This window comes from Dermatophagoides farinae, chromosome 5 (assembly GCF_024713945.1).
Source record: "Dermatophagoides farinae isolate YC_2012a chromosome 5, ASM2471394v1, whole genome shotgun sequence".
Taxonomy (NCBI): Eukaryota; Metazoa; Arthropoda; class Arachnida; order Sarcoptiformes; family Pyroglyphidae; genus Dermatophagoides; species Dermatophagoides farinae.
Window position 1 is genome coordinate 2,091,506 of NC_134681.1, and position 17,213 is coordinate 2,108,718.

General features: G+C 30.8%; 1 protein-coding gene across 1 annotated transcript; it reads right to left on the bottom strand.

Annotated features, from left to right (window-relative positions):
- Window positions 1-1,488: 1,488 nt before the first annotated feature.
- Itpr (Inositol 1,4,5,-trisphosphate receptor) lies at window positions 1,489-17,173 on the bottom strand. The gene is made up of 11 exons (XM_075731066.1): window positions 14,935-17,173; window positions 12,828-13,163; window positions 12,329-12,515; window positions 7,726-12,258; window positions 6,961-7,668; window positions 4,067-6,889; window positions 3,800-3,992; window positions 3,274-3,731; window positions 2,318-3,203; window positions 1,923-2,245; window positions 1,489-1,840 (listed from the first exon to the last, which is right to left on the bottom strand). The coding sequence occupies exons 2-11, from the start codon at window positions 12,914-12,916 to the stop codon at window positions 1,541-1,543; spliced, it is 10,500 nt and encodes a 3,499-aa protein (XP_075587181.1). The 5' UTR covers window positions 12,917-13,163; window positions 14,935-17,173; the 3' UTR covers window positions 1,489-1,540.
- Between the last annotated feature and the right edge of the window lie 40 nt (window positions 17,174-17,213).

Sequence of the window (17,213 nt, forward strand, 5' to 3'; positions counted from 1 at the left end):
TTCAATAATTGACGCATTATAGTTACTTGTTCATTTAAATCATAGATCCGTGATCGATCCAGAATATTGTTCAATACCAAACGTCGTGTATTGATTGTATCCATGGCCCGTTTACATAAATTCAATTGGCGAAGATTTTCTGCATTCAACATGCCTTCAGTTTGAAGGGCAATGAATAATGAACTGGCCATTATCGATACTCGAGTGGAATTTCGAAGTACTCGATATAATTCATCATATACTAATTGTGGATCCATTTTTTGTTTTCGTTGTTGTTGTTTTTCTTTTTTTTTCCAAGTTTTCACTCGATAAATGATGATAATGTGGAGATGACTGTGAAAATAATAACAAAATAAAAAGAAATTTATTGAATTTGAAATAAATTCATACAAAACCTGATTCTTTGAATTTTTTTTTTTGCTGACACAAATAAAGTCTTGTAACCAAACAAGTAAATTGATCAATATCAAAGAGGCAAATGAAATTCGGTGATACAACAAATGTCGAAAATCAACAAATAACCAAACGACAACAAAATGTGAATCGTTTTAAATATGAAAATGAATGAAAAACAACAACTACGAAGCAGTTATTTTGTGTGCCAGATCAACGGATTCAAATTGTGAGGAAAGAAAAAAAAATATGGAAAAAAATTTGCTTTATGATGATGTTTAATGATATGAATCGCTGTTATCGTTATTCAAAATTCCCTAGAAATATATAATGGATTTTGGTTTGGCGATTAGGATCGCGACTACCACATTAGTGAAATATATTTATAGCCTGGTTGATCTTTATTTCTGTAACTGATCGAATTTATTGGTTTGCAATAAAAATAACCAAACAACCAACTAACCACAAAGACAACAATCGAAAAAAAAACTTTGAAAAATCAATTCCTATGAAACGTTGATTGGTAACATACGCACACTATACTGCACAGTTGAATAATCGCCGTATTCATCATCACTACATATAAGCCGATAATTGTGAATCGTGAATGGTTTTAGGATATTTCTAACAAATTCAAATAGCGACATCTAGCGATAGATAGTGGGTATTTTTTTCCTTTTTTATTTATTATTATACAGATTCACACCCATATACATATACCCCGAAAAAAATGGGGAAAAAAGTCTATGTAAGCCACGCATTTTACGGACACTTTTCCATCCCCTGCCTTACTGTTGCTGTACAAAGTTTGCACTTTTTTCCCGCTAGGATTTTTTTCAATGTAGAGAAAAATGTACGCAGCGCAATATTGTTGGAAAAATAGAGTTGCTATAGATAATGATTTTCATCGAATTTTTTCATCTGGCATTTAATGTAAAAGATTTCGACCAAGATTACTACAAAAAAGTGATCGACTAAAAAAAGAAATTTTTAGAAAAGAAATCATCATGATCGATTTAAATTTATGAATGTGTTGCCATCTGTTGACAGTTTCAATTAATTTTAATTGATAGAAAAAAATTGAAATTCATTGAATTATCAACAAAATATATATCTTTTTATTCAATTAAAAAAATTTTTTTTCTATTTATTTATCCATACTAATATTGTATGGTGTTGTTGTTCCATTGGAGCTATTGCCAGAAGCAGAAGCAGCAGCTGCAGCAGCAATGATATTTGGTATAATCGATGATGAATTATCACCACTACCACCAAGACCAAAACCATGACCATGACTATGATGATGATGATGATGATGGCCTATCATCGTTGTTGTTGTTGTCGACATAGTTGTTGTTGTAATCGGTGTTGTTGTTGTAACCGAAGGCATTGTTAAACTTGTACCAAATAAACCTTTACGATGTTGTTGTTTACGTTGTTCCATCATCTAATTTGAGAAATGAAAAAAAAAAACAAAACAAAAAAATTTCAAAATTGAATTACTATTAATGAATCAATCAATCAAATACCTGTTCTTTTAATTCATTCAATTGACGACTAAGTAATGACATTTGTTTATGTGTCAATTCTAATTGTGATTGTAATGTACGCAATTCATTCTGTTCATTATCACCATCATCAGCTGCTAATGACATTGCACGCATACGTGGAAACCAATCTAGATTACGTTCTTTGATCATCAATGCAACATAACTTTCAGGGCCAGTAAATTCTGTTGGATCTTTTACACGTACAAGAACAATAAAATAAAGATAATGCCACATATTATGTTCACAATAGATATGTTCTTCAAACGAAACGCTTTTATTATCGAATGCTGAACGTTCTAGGCCTATTTTTTTGGCAAAAAAAAAATCAGTCAATCAATCAATCGATACAATACAATACAAGGTAAAGTACATACCGCAAATAAAACAAGTATTACGTAAAATTTCTTCTTTTTGTTGTTTTTCCGAACGAAGATCAGCAAACGTATCGATAATGACACCAAAAATCAGATTCAAAATAATAATGATGACTATAAAAAAGAATAGTAAATCATAGACAACACGTGCAACAAACAATGATTCATTTGAGCTTGGTGAACGTAAAACATCGCCAATACCACCACCATTACGGAGACCATGATTGACCGTTGTAATGATACACATTAACAGTGAATCACAAGCACGTTCTTTGATTGTTTCATCATCATCATCATCATCACCACCACCGCCACCACCACCATCGCCAATCTCATGATGATGATTTGAATTTATCATTTCCATTGGAATATTGGAAGCCGTTTCTAGGCTATCATTCAACATTAGATTAATTGAATCATCTTGAATTTTGCATTCAATTTGATTTGAACAATATTCCCATTTCCATTGTTGTTGTTGTTGTCGATAGTGATTAAACAGAAATGATTGATTATTCATTCGATAAATATTGTATAGTACACCATTGAATTGTTGATTATTATTCAATTTCATCATCATTCGATGATTATAATTTGAATCGGATAGATTTTCTCGTACGAATAAATGTTTTTCATTTGTTGTTTCAAGAATTTTATTCAAATTATTTCTCGATTCCATGATTGATGATGGCAATGATGATGATGATGATGATGTGACCACATCGACTTCAAGTAGAAAATCATCACGAAAAAATAGATAACCAATAATGGAGAATAGATAGACAAGTATCAATGCTAATAATGCAGTCAAAATGATTGATCGGCCATTACGTGTTACGGATCGTATTACATTACGTAATGTTTCCTCTTGATATACAACGTTTAATAACTATATAAAATAAATTTTCGATTATTACAATTACGGAATTTTTTCTCTCATTATCATGAACGATACATACCAAAACTGAATAAAATAATGAATGACCACTAAGACCAATGATGCAAAAACAAAGATAGACAATATGATAGACAAATTCTTTATCAATCAAGATTTTGTCCCATTTTTTATTAAATGTTCCATTGTTTCCCATTATACTAATCAGATGAATTGCTTTTATAAATACATTAATCAATCCTAATAGCCATAATGTTGGTTGTATGCCAATCGAATATATTAATCGTAATATTGTCGATGAGATCATCATGTAGAAACAATATTTTCCTGGAAATGAAAATACCGATGCTATTGATATCAATAATATTGCCCATAATATTGCCGATAATCGTGGATCGATTTCAGTTTTCGTTGGAAATGGATACATTAATGCAACTATTAGATTTATGACAACGGCCAAATTGAATGAAAATGAATTCCATAATGTCATATTACGTGATACCCAATATAGAAATGGTTGTTCTATTTAATGGAAAAAATTTACAATTAAAGTGAAGAGAAAAAAATATATATATATCTATCAAATTTACCTCGAAGACGTTTTTGCCATTTCATTTCATTGAATAAATCTTCAGCACGTTCGAAAAAATCAAAAACTTTACTACCCTGTTCATCACGTTCAGATGTATAATAGATTTTCATTTTTGATTCATCCGTCAAAAATTCACAAATCTGTGGCACTGGAAATACAATCTGTTCCATTGTACGATCAATACGTACAATCTATAGGTTAGGTGATTAAAAAAATGATGATCAGTAAAAGTTTCATTCAATCAATCAATTTTTTTTTCACATACCTCAATCTGTGCTGTATGTGATTGATAATAATTCAATGCATCTCTCATTTCATGATTCATCATCAACAGTTGATCCGAACCGCGTAATGAATTTTTAAGAATATCAGCCAATTCTTTGTTATGTTGTGCCAGCTGATGACAGAGTATATAGATATTGTGACCAACTTCTTTTGGGTCAACTAGATTTATTGGATTTATTGACGGTGGTAACATTGACATTGATGCAATACTTGGACGTCTTCTTGGTGAATCAATACCATTCGTAGTGGACGTAGCCATTATTGATGTTGATCCAAGTAAATCACCAATATCTGGATTGATTGTTGGTGAATCTTGATCAAATTGTTCTTGCAATGTTAATGATGTTTGATATGATAATGATGGCAGTACAACCTTTTTATGAAATGCATTACATGCAACTTCCAACAATTGTTTTGGACTCATATTATATAGTATACGTTCAGCATTTTCTGAATCAGCACGACTTTCCATGATAGCAAGCAACAATTTGGATGCATTATTTTTCAATTCCAATACAAGATCAACACGTTTTTTGCCCAATGGATTTATGTCATTCAATAACAATGCAATGATGATATCGATTCCATTCGATTCATGCATTGCAATACAATTTTGATTCTCATGACAAGGACCTTGACAATATTCGGTTAATGTTTCCAATGTTTGATTAACAAGTGCCACATTCGATTCATTTATATATAGTCCAAGCAATCCAAGACCACCGGTTGTTGAACCACAAATACGATCTAAAAATATTAATGTTTCTGAAACTAAATTGAAATTTGATTTTTGATGTTGATTTCTGAGGAAATTCTGCAATTGAAGATTATGATTTTCACATAACAATTGTAGAAAACGTAAAATTTGTCTCATCACGGCAATTTCGGATGGTAATTTTATCACTTTATTTGTGGGATTTTGTTGAAAAAATTTATTATTATTTGCCGATGCTGATGAACGTTTACGTGTGAATGCAACCGGTGGTACGATTTGATCAAAACCAGAAGCACATTCTTCAATTTGACCAATCAACATTGGCGTAGAAATATTATCATCGTTTAGGCCGGAATTTTTATAAAATTCACTTGAATTAACACTTATAGTGGATTTAATTTCTTGTTGTGCAAATTTCATTTTGTCATAGAAAACTTTGAAAAATTTTTCTGAATTATTTTGTTGTGTTAATTTCTGATAAATGGATTTCTGTATGACTGGATTACCACCTTCCAATAATGCAATGCCCAACTCAACGGATTCAACAAATATTGAATAACTTGGATTTGACATGATTAATTCAACAACCAGATTACTGGCACCTTCACGATCTAGATGTGATTGTACTTCATGTAATGTCATTTCAGCACGTGTTAACATTATTGAACCAGGACCATATGATCCATATGCTGGTTGACTGGAATTTGATGATGAATAATGTTTACGGTCAAATATCGTTTGTGGACGATTCATCATTTTATTACGACGTGGATTTTTCGTTGCCATTAAACGATTCTGTACACTATCCACAGTATCATAAAGATGTGCAGATTTTTCATTCAATGTATCGTAATTTGAGCCATTTGATTCTTCTGTTTCACATGGAAACATTGCTGCAAATAATGATGAAAATAACGATGATGTCGTTGTTGTTTTTGTTGCTGTTGATCCAGAATTTTCACAGCCACGATTATTATTATTACGATCAATTTCACATCCATTATTATCATCATGGTAAATGGTACTAATTTCTTTTGCATTGTTACAGCTTGATTCATCATTATTATTGTTATTATTATCATCAAATGTAAATTTATGTTTTAACGTTTTTAATCTACAACGATTACGATTTTTTGGTGTCGATGAAATTGTTGTCATCGTCGTTGATGATGATGATGATGCTGATGATGATGACGCTGAGACCGTATCACCATTTGATTGAATCAATTTGGTTTGATTTCGTTGTCGTTGTTGTTGTAGTTGATTATTATTTGCAACATTTATAGAATGATTTATTAATAATTCATTTTGTTGTTGTCGTGGTTTTACAAGATAACGATCCAACAATGTTTTACGTAATTCTTCACCACGTTCATCAAAATTTGGATCCACATGCATCATTTCTTTTAATGTTTGCAATACTTTTATGCAAAGTTTTTCATCTTTTTCTTCCATTAATTCTAATTTTTCCGTATGTTTAATTAGTTTACAAATAAAACCACCATTATCACAGATTTTTTTGGCATTCGAATTGTATGGAAATAATGTTTCCGGTTTATAGAATACATCGACCAGTACAGATAATTCAGCCATAACTAATGGCCGTAATTGATCTTCTAATAATGTTACAATATCTTGAAATGCATCAATAATTGATCGATCATTATTTGTACGTGTTGCTGCTGCTGTTGTTGCTGTTGATGATGATGATGTAGAATTTTTTATACGTGCATGATTTGTTGTTGATGATGATGACGAAGTAGCAGCAGTAATTGATTGTGGATACAGTTTTGCTAAATCATAACCAAACATATAACGTGTATTACCACCACCACTACTGGTCATACCGACTGAACGTGCAGCCGATAACCATACACGGGAATTTTTCGTTATGGACATTTGTTTCTGAAACATATTCAACACCTGTGTTTCCAATTCATTCGGTATGGCTATACCACGATTTTTCGATATATCCACCAATGTACGTAGACAATTTTCAACATTTATACGTTGTGGTAATGTAAGCCATGTACAGGTGCTTAAACGAAATATACTTTGCAATGTTTTGACAAAAACTGGCTGATGTGTCTAATGGGTAAAATGAATTTTTTTTTGATTAGCGAAAAAATATCGACAAAAAAAATCGAATATAATCAAACCTGTACAATTGAACTTTGATCACTGAATGGTGAATTGAAAAATATTGTAATCAAATTAATAATTGAATTTGTAACATAATTATTGAGCGCATAATCAGCATGATTACGATCATGTGTTGAATTACAAACGGTGCCAATATCGATGAGAAAATTTTCCAACAATGTCCATATATGATTTGATGTATAAATTTCTTTCATTTCCATTTCGGTGTCAATAAAACAATGTGCTAAAAAATCAATATATGCTTCTTTCACTTGTGGTATACAATCTTCGTGCTGTACAACATCCAATATATCATCCAATGATAATAATGAATGACATTTAACTTCGGTGAATGCATTTTTACCTTCAGTACAGCTTGCCAATAATTTCACCAAATTTATATGATAATGTAATGGACCAACTTCATCCAATTGATGGCGTTCAGAACGCATCATTTCAACTAATGATTGAAAACTAGAACGATCATTATAGAATACCAATACATCATCACCGGCATTTATTAATTCTTGCATGACAAAATTTTGACATTTTCGTACAACTTGTCCTTCGGCTTTGACAATTGTTCGTAGAAATTTTAAATATTGTACATGACGTCCATTTGTTTCGATACAATGTACAAAATGTTGCACAACACGTTCACTAATTTCATTACAAAGGGCAATATTATCCTTGTAAATTGCACACATTGTTTTTGCTTCAAGAATCTATTCATGATCAATAAATTAATCGAAACAATGAAAATATATAATAATTACACTTACCCCAGGTGTCATAAAAAGATCCAAATGTTTCTCAAGAATCGATTGATTCTGATGATTTGAAAGGCAAAAATGTTGTAGAAATTCATGCGCCATTTTCATCACCTCGTCCATACGAATATCTTTTTTATCATATGGAATACGTAATAATTCCAACACGACAATATGTGCACTCATATTACGCAACAGTCGTTGTTCATGTTTTCGTGCTTTACGTTCTTGACTTAGGCCGCTAGATTCCTGTACACAAAGCCTAGTTAAACGTTGTAGAATTTTTTTTATCGTCTCATAATTTATAAATGAATGCTGGCCACATTCATTTTGTTGTTGAATTTCTTGTTGTTGATTCAATAATGCCGATAATGATGAAACAAATTGTGATTCATTACGATGTAATAACAAAGAATCATTATAATGATTCTTATTATACATTGATGGTGATGCCGGTAATGATATTGATATTGTCGATATTTGTTGTTGTGGTGCTTGTAAATGATGATTCGATAACATTGACGGTGTTGATTGCTTTTTATTATGATTTTGTTGTTGTTGTGATGATGATGATGATGATTGATGATGATGATGATGATGGTGATGATAATCATCATCATTCATTGAATAGCCTAATGTATTCAATTTTAATGATGAATTTGGTGTTGATTTATTATTGAAATTAGCGCCACCACCACCTATGTTGTCGTTATTTGTCAAATTATTCAATGCTGTTTGTGATGATGATTGGCCACTACTACCACCAAATATGATTGATGGTGGCTGTTGTTGTTGTTGCAATGATAATGACGGTATTGGCAATCGTAAGTCATGTTCATCCAGATTTTTTGTCGATTTATATACCCATAATTCAGATTTTTCAACAATCAATCGAAATTGATCCAGATCAGATTTGATTTGTTTATAATTTTCAACATCATTCGTTGACACCAACAGTTGTACTTGGCGAAATGATTGCAATACTTCTTGTCGTTGAGAAAAATGACGAAACAATAAATGCAATGCTTCGCTAACCAATGGTTGATATTCATGCATTGTAAGATGGACAAGAACACGTAAAAATGTACAACCACCCATACCGTCCAGGTCGATTTCATCACCAAATATCTGTTCAGCTTGTTGTGCGATACGATCCAGATCTAATCCACGATCACCAATTGATACGTTATTTGATTGTCCATTATGATCATTATCGATTTTATTTCCATTTGTCGATGATTGATTCTGATGAATATTTTCCCAATGATGATTATCACGATTATTAGTGCAATTGCCACCACCACCACCACCACCATTGTTGATTGTCGCTGTTGTTGTCGACGTTGTACCACTACCATTATTATTCAATAATGCTGTAGTAATCTTATGATGGCTCATATCGATTTCATTTTTAAATATGGATAATAAACCTGTAATACGATAATCCATACGAACATTTAAAATGAATTGTAAAATTTCAATAATTTTCAATTTTGTATCCATAACTAATGTATCCATCATTAATAATCTATTTCGATTATTATTTGCCGTTGTTACATTTGTTGTTGCCGATGATGATAAATTTCCCGCCGCCGCTGTTGTTCTTGTTGTTGTTGTTGTTGCTGTTTTTGTCGATTTTAATTGCGTAACATTATTATTATTGTTCATTGTAGCTGAATCATTAGATAAACTACTAATTAATGATGATTTCCTCGATGATATCGAACAATCAACAGGTGATGATTGTTGATTATTATTGGATTCTAAAATTTCCGCCACATTCACTACATCATCTTCACTTTCTAACATTGAATTCAATTGTTTAATCATTTGTTCATCGGTGATAGTTAATGTACCATCACCATATTGATTTTGTTGTATTAATGATGAAATACGTTTTTTCAATGTTCTTCGTATGAAGCCACTTTTGGATTCTTTTGGACGTAAATCATTCGAATTTGAATGATTATTATTAGAAGATCCATTGGCTATTTTCAATCTATTATTATTATTGGTGATTTTCATATTCAAATCATCATTTGTACCATTAGTAGCAGTAGTGACACTAGTAGTAGTTGTACTAGTATTTGTAGTAGCAGAAACAGCGCCACCTGTAACACCACCACCACCACCACCACCATCAGATGTACAATCCAAAATATTCAATAATGTCTTGGTTAATCGTAATAAATCACTAAAATTATAGAAACCAAAATAGATTAATTTTCGTGCCAATTTCACCACTTCATATGTTAATTTATTCTGTTCACGATCCATAAATGACCATTCATGACTAACAACATTGCAAAGATAATCTTCAACAAAACTCATTGTTGAACTTAATTTACGTTTCACTGTTTCTTTCATCGCTACATCTGATTCACGTTTATTACGGTCATAATCTTGTATGGAAAGATTTTTCGGTATCTCTGACCATAATCTTGCATATTTTACTGGTGTTATTTGTTCCTGTGGATCACGATCAACATGCATATGTAACATTAGACGACAAAATGATGCACGTAAATCATATGGTAATGCTTCATCTGACATACATTTTTGTATTAATTCCACATCTAAATGTGGTGACAGATTATCGATGGCTAAATATTGTCGATCTAAACACATATTACTAAAAAGATCAAGTTGATGGCGATAATATTCTAATAGATTACGATCATCTTGATTACCATCACGTGCGCTATATGATAATTCACGTATCGATCTAGTTTGTTTACCATTATCCCATATCAGTATGACTTCTTCTTCTTCTTCTGTCGTTATTATTGGCACAATTTCACCACAATTATTTTCCATTTCTAATTCTACTTCAACCGATGTTTTTACCAGCCGTGTTTGTATTAGTATGTCAGAATTTTTTGCAGCTAATACCGTCTTACAAATCAATTCTTGTGTTATTGGGATGGCAACTTTTTTCGATATACACAGATCAGATAGATAGTCTAAAAAACGAGATTCACGATTTTTTCGCACCAACGATATGAATGTTTCAATTTCATTTGCAGTAATATGTTGTTCCAACAGTTTACGATTTGAATGCAATAATGCTGTTATCGTATCTTCGGCTAGAACATCATAACCGATTTGTTTTTGCATAAAACCAAACCATTTGGCGATATATTCTTGATTTTTACGATAATCATGTTGTGATAAACGTAATACACGATAACAGAGGCGAAAAATCTGTTTATATGATGCATTACGTGAATCATTTAGTTCATCCATTTTCAGTAATGTACCCGTTGTGTCTGCACTGTCAATAAATGGTGCTTGAAGAATTTTGAATAATTGTTTCAGAATATTTTGTTCACGTAATAATTTTTGCCGTTCTCTATTCGTATATGTTGGTGTCAATTCAAATGGTCCGGCACGATTTGGTTCATTTTCAAGATTGGCAATAAAATAAATGATATCTTGTAATAATTGTATTAATAATTTTCTATCATTTTGTGCTATAGTTTTGGCTTCCATTTTCTTTGAAATCTGTGTTAGGACGAAACAAGCATCATTTACAAAATCCAAATCACGAACTTCTGTTGGTGAAACCGGTACAATGGCAAACGCTTCTTTATCTTCACGTATTTGTGCACAACCAACTTTTGACATTACTGGCCGTTCTTCATCACGATCAATCGGTATAGTTGTTGAATGTATCCATGTATTCGTACAAACATGACGCATACGTACATACGAATTTTGTGGAACCAAATCATCTGTACGTGTTAATGTTGTTGCATCTAATTCAAATATACTGGCTATATCATAATTAGCTGGTACAGAGACTAGTTGATAAACTGGCCCATTGCCCTGTAATTTGGAACGCATTGAATCATATGTATCATCATCATCAATTTCGGCGGCCAAATATTGACCAGTGGCCAAATGTTTAAAACGAAACAATGAATTCCAATGTCCAGCACCACCACGACATGGATCCTGTTGTACAACTTCAACTTCCCATAATGCTTTTGAACTTGTTGCAGCCGTTGCTGTCATACGGCCAGTTGAACGTAGAAAAACGTATTGTTGATTTTTATAATCATCCATTGTAAGAAATTTTTCCTGTTCAGCATGAAATAATCGTACAACATCACTTGCTTTCAATACATCGTCAATATTTTCTTTACAATCAAGAAACAATGATATTTTCCAACATGTATCACAATTAATGGCATTCACTTCTTTACAGCCAGGATTATCCGGTAAATCATAATTACTTGCATGCAATGGTTGGCCAGCATTCACCGGTGTCAATACAACTTTATCGCCAACAACAACATTATCACCGGTTGAACGTAATTTATAGAATGGTACAATATAAAACCATGAACCTTCATTGCCATTAGAATCAAGATATACGCGCATTGAATTTTTTTCCAACAATGCTGGTAAACGTTTATTGACTGTAAGAAATTTATTCGATTTCAAATGTAATAATTGTATGACAGCACCATATTGTATGATGGTGCCCATTAATTTACGATTTTCAGTTTCATTTTGTTTCTTTTCCAATTCGGCAGCATGCTAATAATGATAATAATTATAAAATAAAATTAAATGAAATTAATTGCAAAAAAAATTGTATAATAATTACATGTAATTTTTTCAATAAAACAGCATCACTAGCACTAGTTGCCGATTGTTTAGCTGCTTTCAAGAATTGTTTCTGCGCAGAATAACGATTCATTGGACTTATTTTGAAAAGACAATCACGAAATTTTTTTGGCGGCGATTGTGGATTACCCGATTCTGGTTGTATAACGCAACGATCATCAACCAAACTTGAATTGAATTTTTGTTTATGAAAAAAAAAATTGAAGAAAAAGAGAAAAGTTTATATAAAAAAAAATTGCCAAACAAAATGAATGTGTACACTGTGTGTGTGTGTTCAATGATCTATGCACAAAAAAAAAAATTACTGCTAAACTTTTGCATCATTTTAATTTAGTTGCTACTCATGATTAACGGAATGGAATGTTATGGAAAATTTGTTCTGATGATTTTTTTCTCAATGACAATAAATTGACTGTATGAATCGAAAATGTTTTTGTTTTGTTTCTCTCTTTTTTTTTGTCGTTGCATCAGAAACTTACCCGAGTGTTGAAAGAAAACCGCAAACATTTCCTTCGGCATAAAGCGATATCATATCGCCCACCTGTAAGAATGTTGTATTTTCACACATTTTCTTTTTTTTGGTCTTTGTTTGTTTTTCTATGGAATTGCAAAAAAAAGTGAATGAAAAAAAAAAATTTGATAATGATATGGTGGTTGTTGTTGATTTTTTTTTTTTGTTGTCGTTGTTCAATTCCACGACTAGATGAACATGAACATAATTATTTCTTTAGCGAATCGAAATTATTGCATTTTTGTACCATGCACACACATACACACACGTTTCAATAAATTCCATCGATCATGAATCACAGATGCTAAAATGAAAAAAAAATGAAATGAAATAAAAAATAAGAAAATTGATAAAACACAAACAAAAAAAGTGAAAAATTTGAACCAAAAAAAAAATAAATATGAAAATGATGATAACGATATGATGATAAACATCAACGATGGCTAAGAGATTAACGAAATTTGATGATAAAAAACAGAAAAACAAATTCAGTCAAAACAAACAAAAACAAACAAACAAACAAAAAAAAACGAAACATCCAAATCAGCTATTGAATGAAATTGGTAACCAATGATAAAAAACAATGCAATGCAATGCAATGATGATGATGATGATGATGTGAAAACAGAGGAAAAAAAACAACCAAATCATTATCATCATTGAATAGTCATCATCATCATCATTCAAACAGAGTAGATTGAATGAAAATAAAAGGAAAAAAAAATAATCATCCGGTAGAAAAAAAAACAACAACACTGTGAACTGCAACAAGTCAAATTGAATGGCGTATACACACTAATCACACATTCACACATATATACACAGAAAATTGAAATCAATTTTGTCACAATTTTTTTTTCTTCTCTTCTTTGATAGATAAATATTCTATATCGCAAAATGGCAAAAATGAAACAAAGCATAACAGAACCAAAAAAAAAAAAAAAAAAAAAAAACAGAACACGCACTCACATACATGTATAGTGATAGCAACAACAAAAAAAAAATTTATGAAATTGATAGACGGCGACCACCACCACCAACACCAACATGCACACCATCATCATTACAACCGATAATAATGAAAAAATTTGATGGACGAATTTAAACGAACAAAAAAAAAATGTCAGAAATGAATTGATGATGATGATGAATTTGTCAAATGTAAAAGCAAAACACAATGAATGATTGAGAATGGCACTTGTTGCGCATTGGATGATGATGAAATTTTTTTTTCTTTTTTTTTTGGCTATTTGGTTGATTTTTTTTGAATTTAAATTTCAAAGGTAAAATTTTCAATAATTTTGTGTGTGTGTTTGTGTTTGCATTTGGAGATGACTGTCGTACACATTTCTTTTTTTTTCAGTGTGTACGTGTGTGTGTGTGATTGTTATACAAAAAAAAATGCTGATCTCGATGATGTTTAAAAGAAAATTTTGACAGTGAAATAAAATGTCAATCATTTATTGATGAAGATGTCAAGATTTTTTTCTTCATTCTTATTTTCAATCTGTTGACATATTTCATTTCTCATCATTCAAACAATGAAACAATCAAATTGAATCGATTTATATATTAATTTCATTGTTGCTGTTGTTGCCAATAATGTGAAATTTATTTTAAAAACGAAAATAATAAAATATAACAATGGAAACATTACCTGTTGCTTCAAGAAAATTAATCTAATATATAATAAAAACAAACAAACGAAAAATTGATTGATTGATCGATCGATCGGTAACAACAACAACAACAGCAACAATCAAAACAAATAGAAAAATTCACCTGTTGTTGTCCCAGTGAATCACAATAAAACAACAGAACCGATTTCTTTATTTATTTGAGCTGGTTGTTGTTATGACAGAACAACAACAACAAAAAAAATGTCATTTCATTACAAAACAAAAAATTGATAAGTTGATAATAATAATTACATTGTTGTGTTTGATTGATTGATCAAATTTGATTGCATGTGTTTACACATCAATTTGTTGTAAATATAAACCAAAACTTTGTTTTGGTTTACGATCGCAAAAAAAAAGAAGAAGAAGAAGAAAATCTACACAAAACACACTTACCATAATAAGAATTTTGAGGTAAAAAGTATGAAAGAAAAAAAAAATGTAAAATTTCCCATTTCATTGGATATTTTATCATCATAATCATCAAAATAATAATTATGCAACACACATCAAATTAAATTTTGTGTATAATTTAACAGTGAATAAAACGAAAAATGGAAATTTTCTCAAAAAAAAATTTTTAATTTTCATCATGATGATATATAAAATATTTGCACATGATTATATATTATGATGATGATGAACAGAATACTAATAATCAATCGATTGAATCGATTGTCACAAGACACAAAAATGATTCGGGAATTTTTTTTTCTACTGGAAAATTATTAAAATCTAATCGATGAAAATGTGGCGAAAAATAGATGGATAGATGGAAATGATGTTCAAACATTGAATTTGATGATGATGACGATGATCATGTTATCGAAAATTTCCTCTTGTGTGTGTGTGTGTGTGTTTTTTTTTCGCTAATCGCACACACACACACAGACACCAGATTGAAAGTTTTGAATGTTGAGACACAGAATTGAAATAGAAAAAAAAATTTCAAAATAAATAAATAAACTTCATGATGATGATGATGATTGAAAACAAAACAAAAAAAAAACACGATGGATGAGCAACAGTGAACGACAGAGAGTGAAATTTTTTTTTTTAATTTTCTTCTTTAATCGATTGCTAATAAATAAAAATGTGTGTATGTGTGTGTGTGTGAGAAAAAAAAGAATCTCGATTGAAAATTTATAAATTCGATTCGATTTGATGTTTTCACATTTTGTTTTTTTTTTTTTTTGGATTCGGGATTCTTCCCTTTTCTCTCACTCTCTCACTTTCATCATCATCAACAACAACATTATTGATAGTTTCACATAAATTATAATCTGTTTTTTTGGCTGATGTTTTGTTTTTTGTTTTTTTTTTTCGATTTTACATTTTCATCGTCGTTGTCGTTGTCGTTGTTCGCTGTCGCTGTCGCCATTAAAAGATTATATTAGTTGCTGTCGTAGTCGTAGTAGCGGCTGCCATGCGATCACTGATAATGATGATGGCCATCGATAATGATGGTAGTAGTGGTGATGATGATGATGGATATCCTTGATGGATGAATAAATTTTTTTTTTCTGTTTGTTTGCCATTCGTTTTCTTGTTTCGTATTTTTGTTGGATGATGATGAAAAAAAAAATGTATGTGATGGTCGAATGATTAAAAAAAAATTTTTGTTTTCATTTGCTCATTTTCATCGATCGATGATCAAAAAAAAAAAAAATAAATAAAAAATAATTAACATTTAATAAGCAGAAACAAAAAGTTAAGAATCTCTTTATATAGTGGAAGTTATAAGAAATGTTTTGTTTTGTTTTATTTTTTTGAATTTGAATTTTAAAATTTAAGAATTTTGTTTGTTTTCTTGTAGTAGTGGCGGTAGTAGTAGTGGTGGTGGCACCAATAGTAGTAGTACGTTGAAATGATAAATCAACAAGTGGTTTTTTTTTCGTTGAATGAAATAAATGTCATATGTGTACCTGGATGTCCTTCCATAAAAATCGAAAAAGAAATTTTTTTTTTGTTTTGTTTAAACATCATCATGATGATGAATGAATCAATCGATGAATCGATGAATTTTTTTTCTTCCCCCACTGTAAGAGAGAATGGGGCTTCATTTTCTTCTTCTTCTTCTTCTTCATTTTCCACGAAATTGATTTTCATATTTTCTACTAATAAATGCATGTTTTTCAATGACGATTTTTTCTATTCTCATAATGATGATGATGATGACGATGATGGTGATGATTGATTGATTGATTTTGATGGTGGATTCACTGACGTATTTTTTTTTTGGTTATTAAAGCTACCCAAAAACTTACCGGCCGCGTGTGTAAGTGCATGTGTGAGTGAGTGATGGTAATCACCTCAATCCAAAAAAAAAAAATTAAATTTTGAGAAAACAAAAATTTTTGTTTTACATCATAATCAACCAAACAAACAAATAAATGAGAAAACAAAAAAAAAATTGACATATCCACGGCTGCTAAAACCAAAAAAAAAAAAAAAAAAAAAAATTACATACATACATCTCACACATGACAAAAACAAACATTGAATCACTTGCTTAACATTAGCCATTCATCATCAAAGTCAAAGTTTTTGTTATGATGATGATGATGGTGATGATAATGATATGGCCAGGCCATAAATTAATCAACATGTGTTTCTGTTCACAACAAAACGATTCAGAATGTGATTCACACGTGATATGGTGAATGGATATGGTG

What these genes read in the sequence shown, in the direction of transcription:
- Itpr (XM_075731066.1), bottom strand. Translation starts at nt 12,916, where the DNA reads ATGTGTGAAAATACAACATTCTTACAGGTGGGCGATATGATATCGCTT. An exon ending in GGTTTTCTTTCAACACTCGG is followed by an intron (nt 12,516 to 12,827) that starts GTAAGTTTCTGA and finishes ATTCAATTCAAG; the next exon opens with TTTGGTTGATGATCGTTGCG. An exon ending in TTTTATTGAAAAAATTACAT is followed by an intron (nt 12,259 to 12,328) that starts GTAATTATTATA and finishes TATCATTATTAG; the next exon opens with CATGCTGCCGAATTGGAAAA.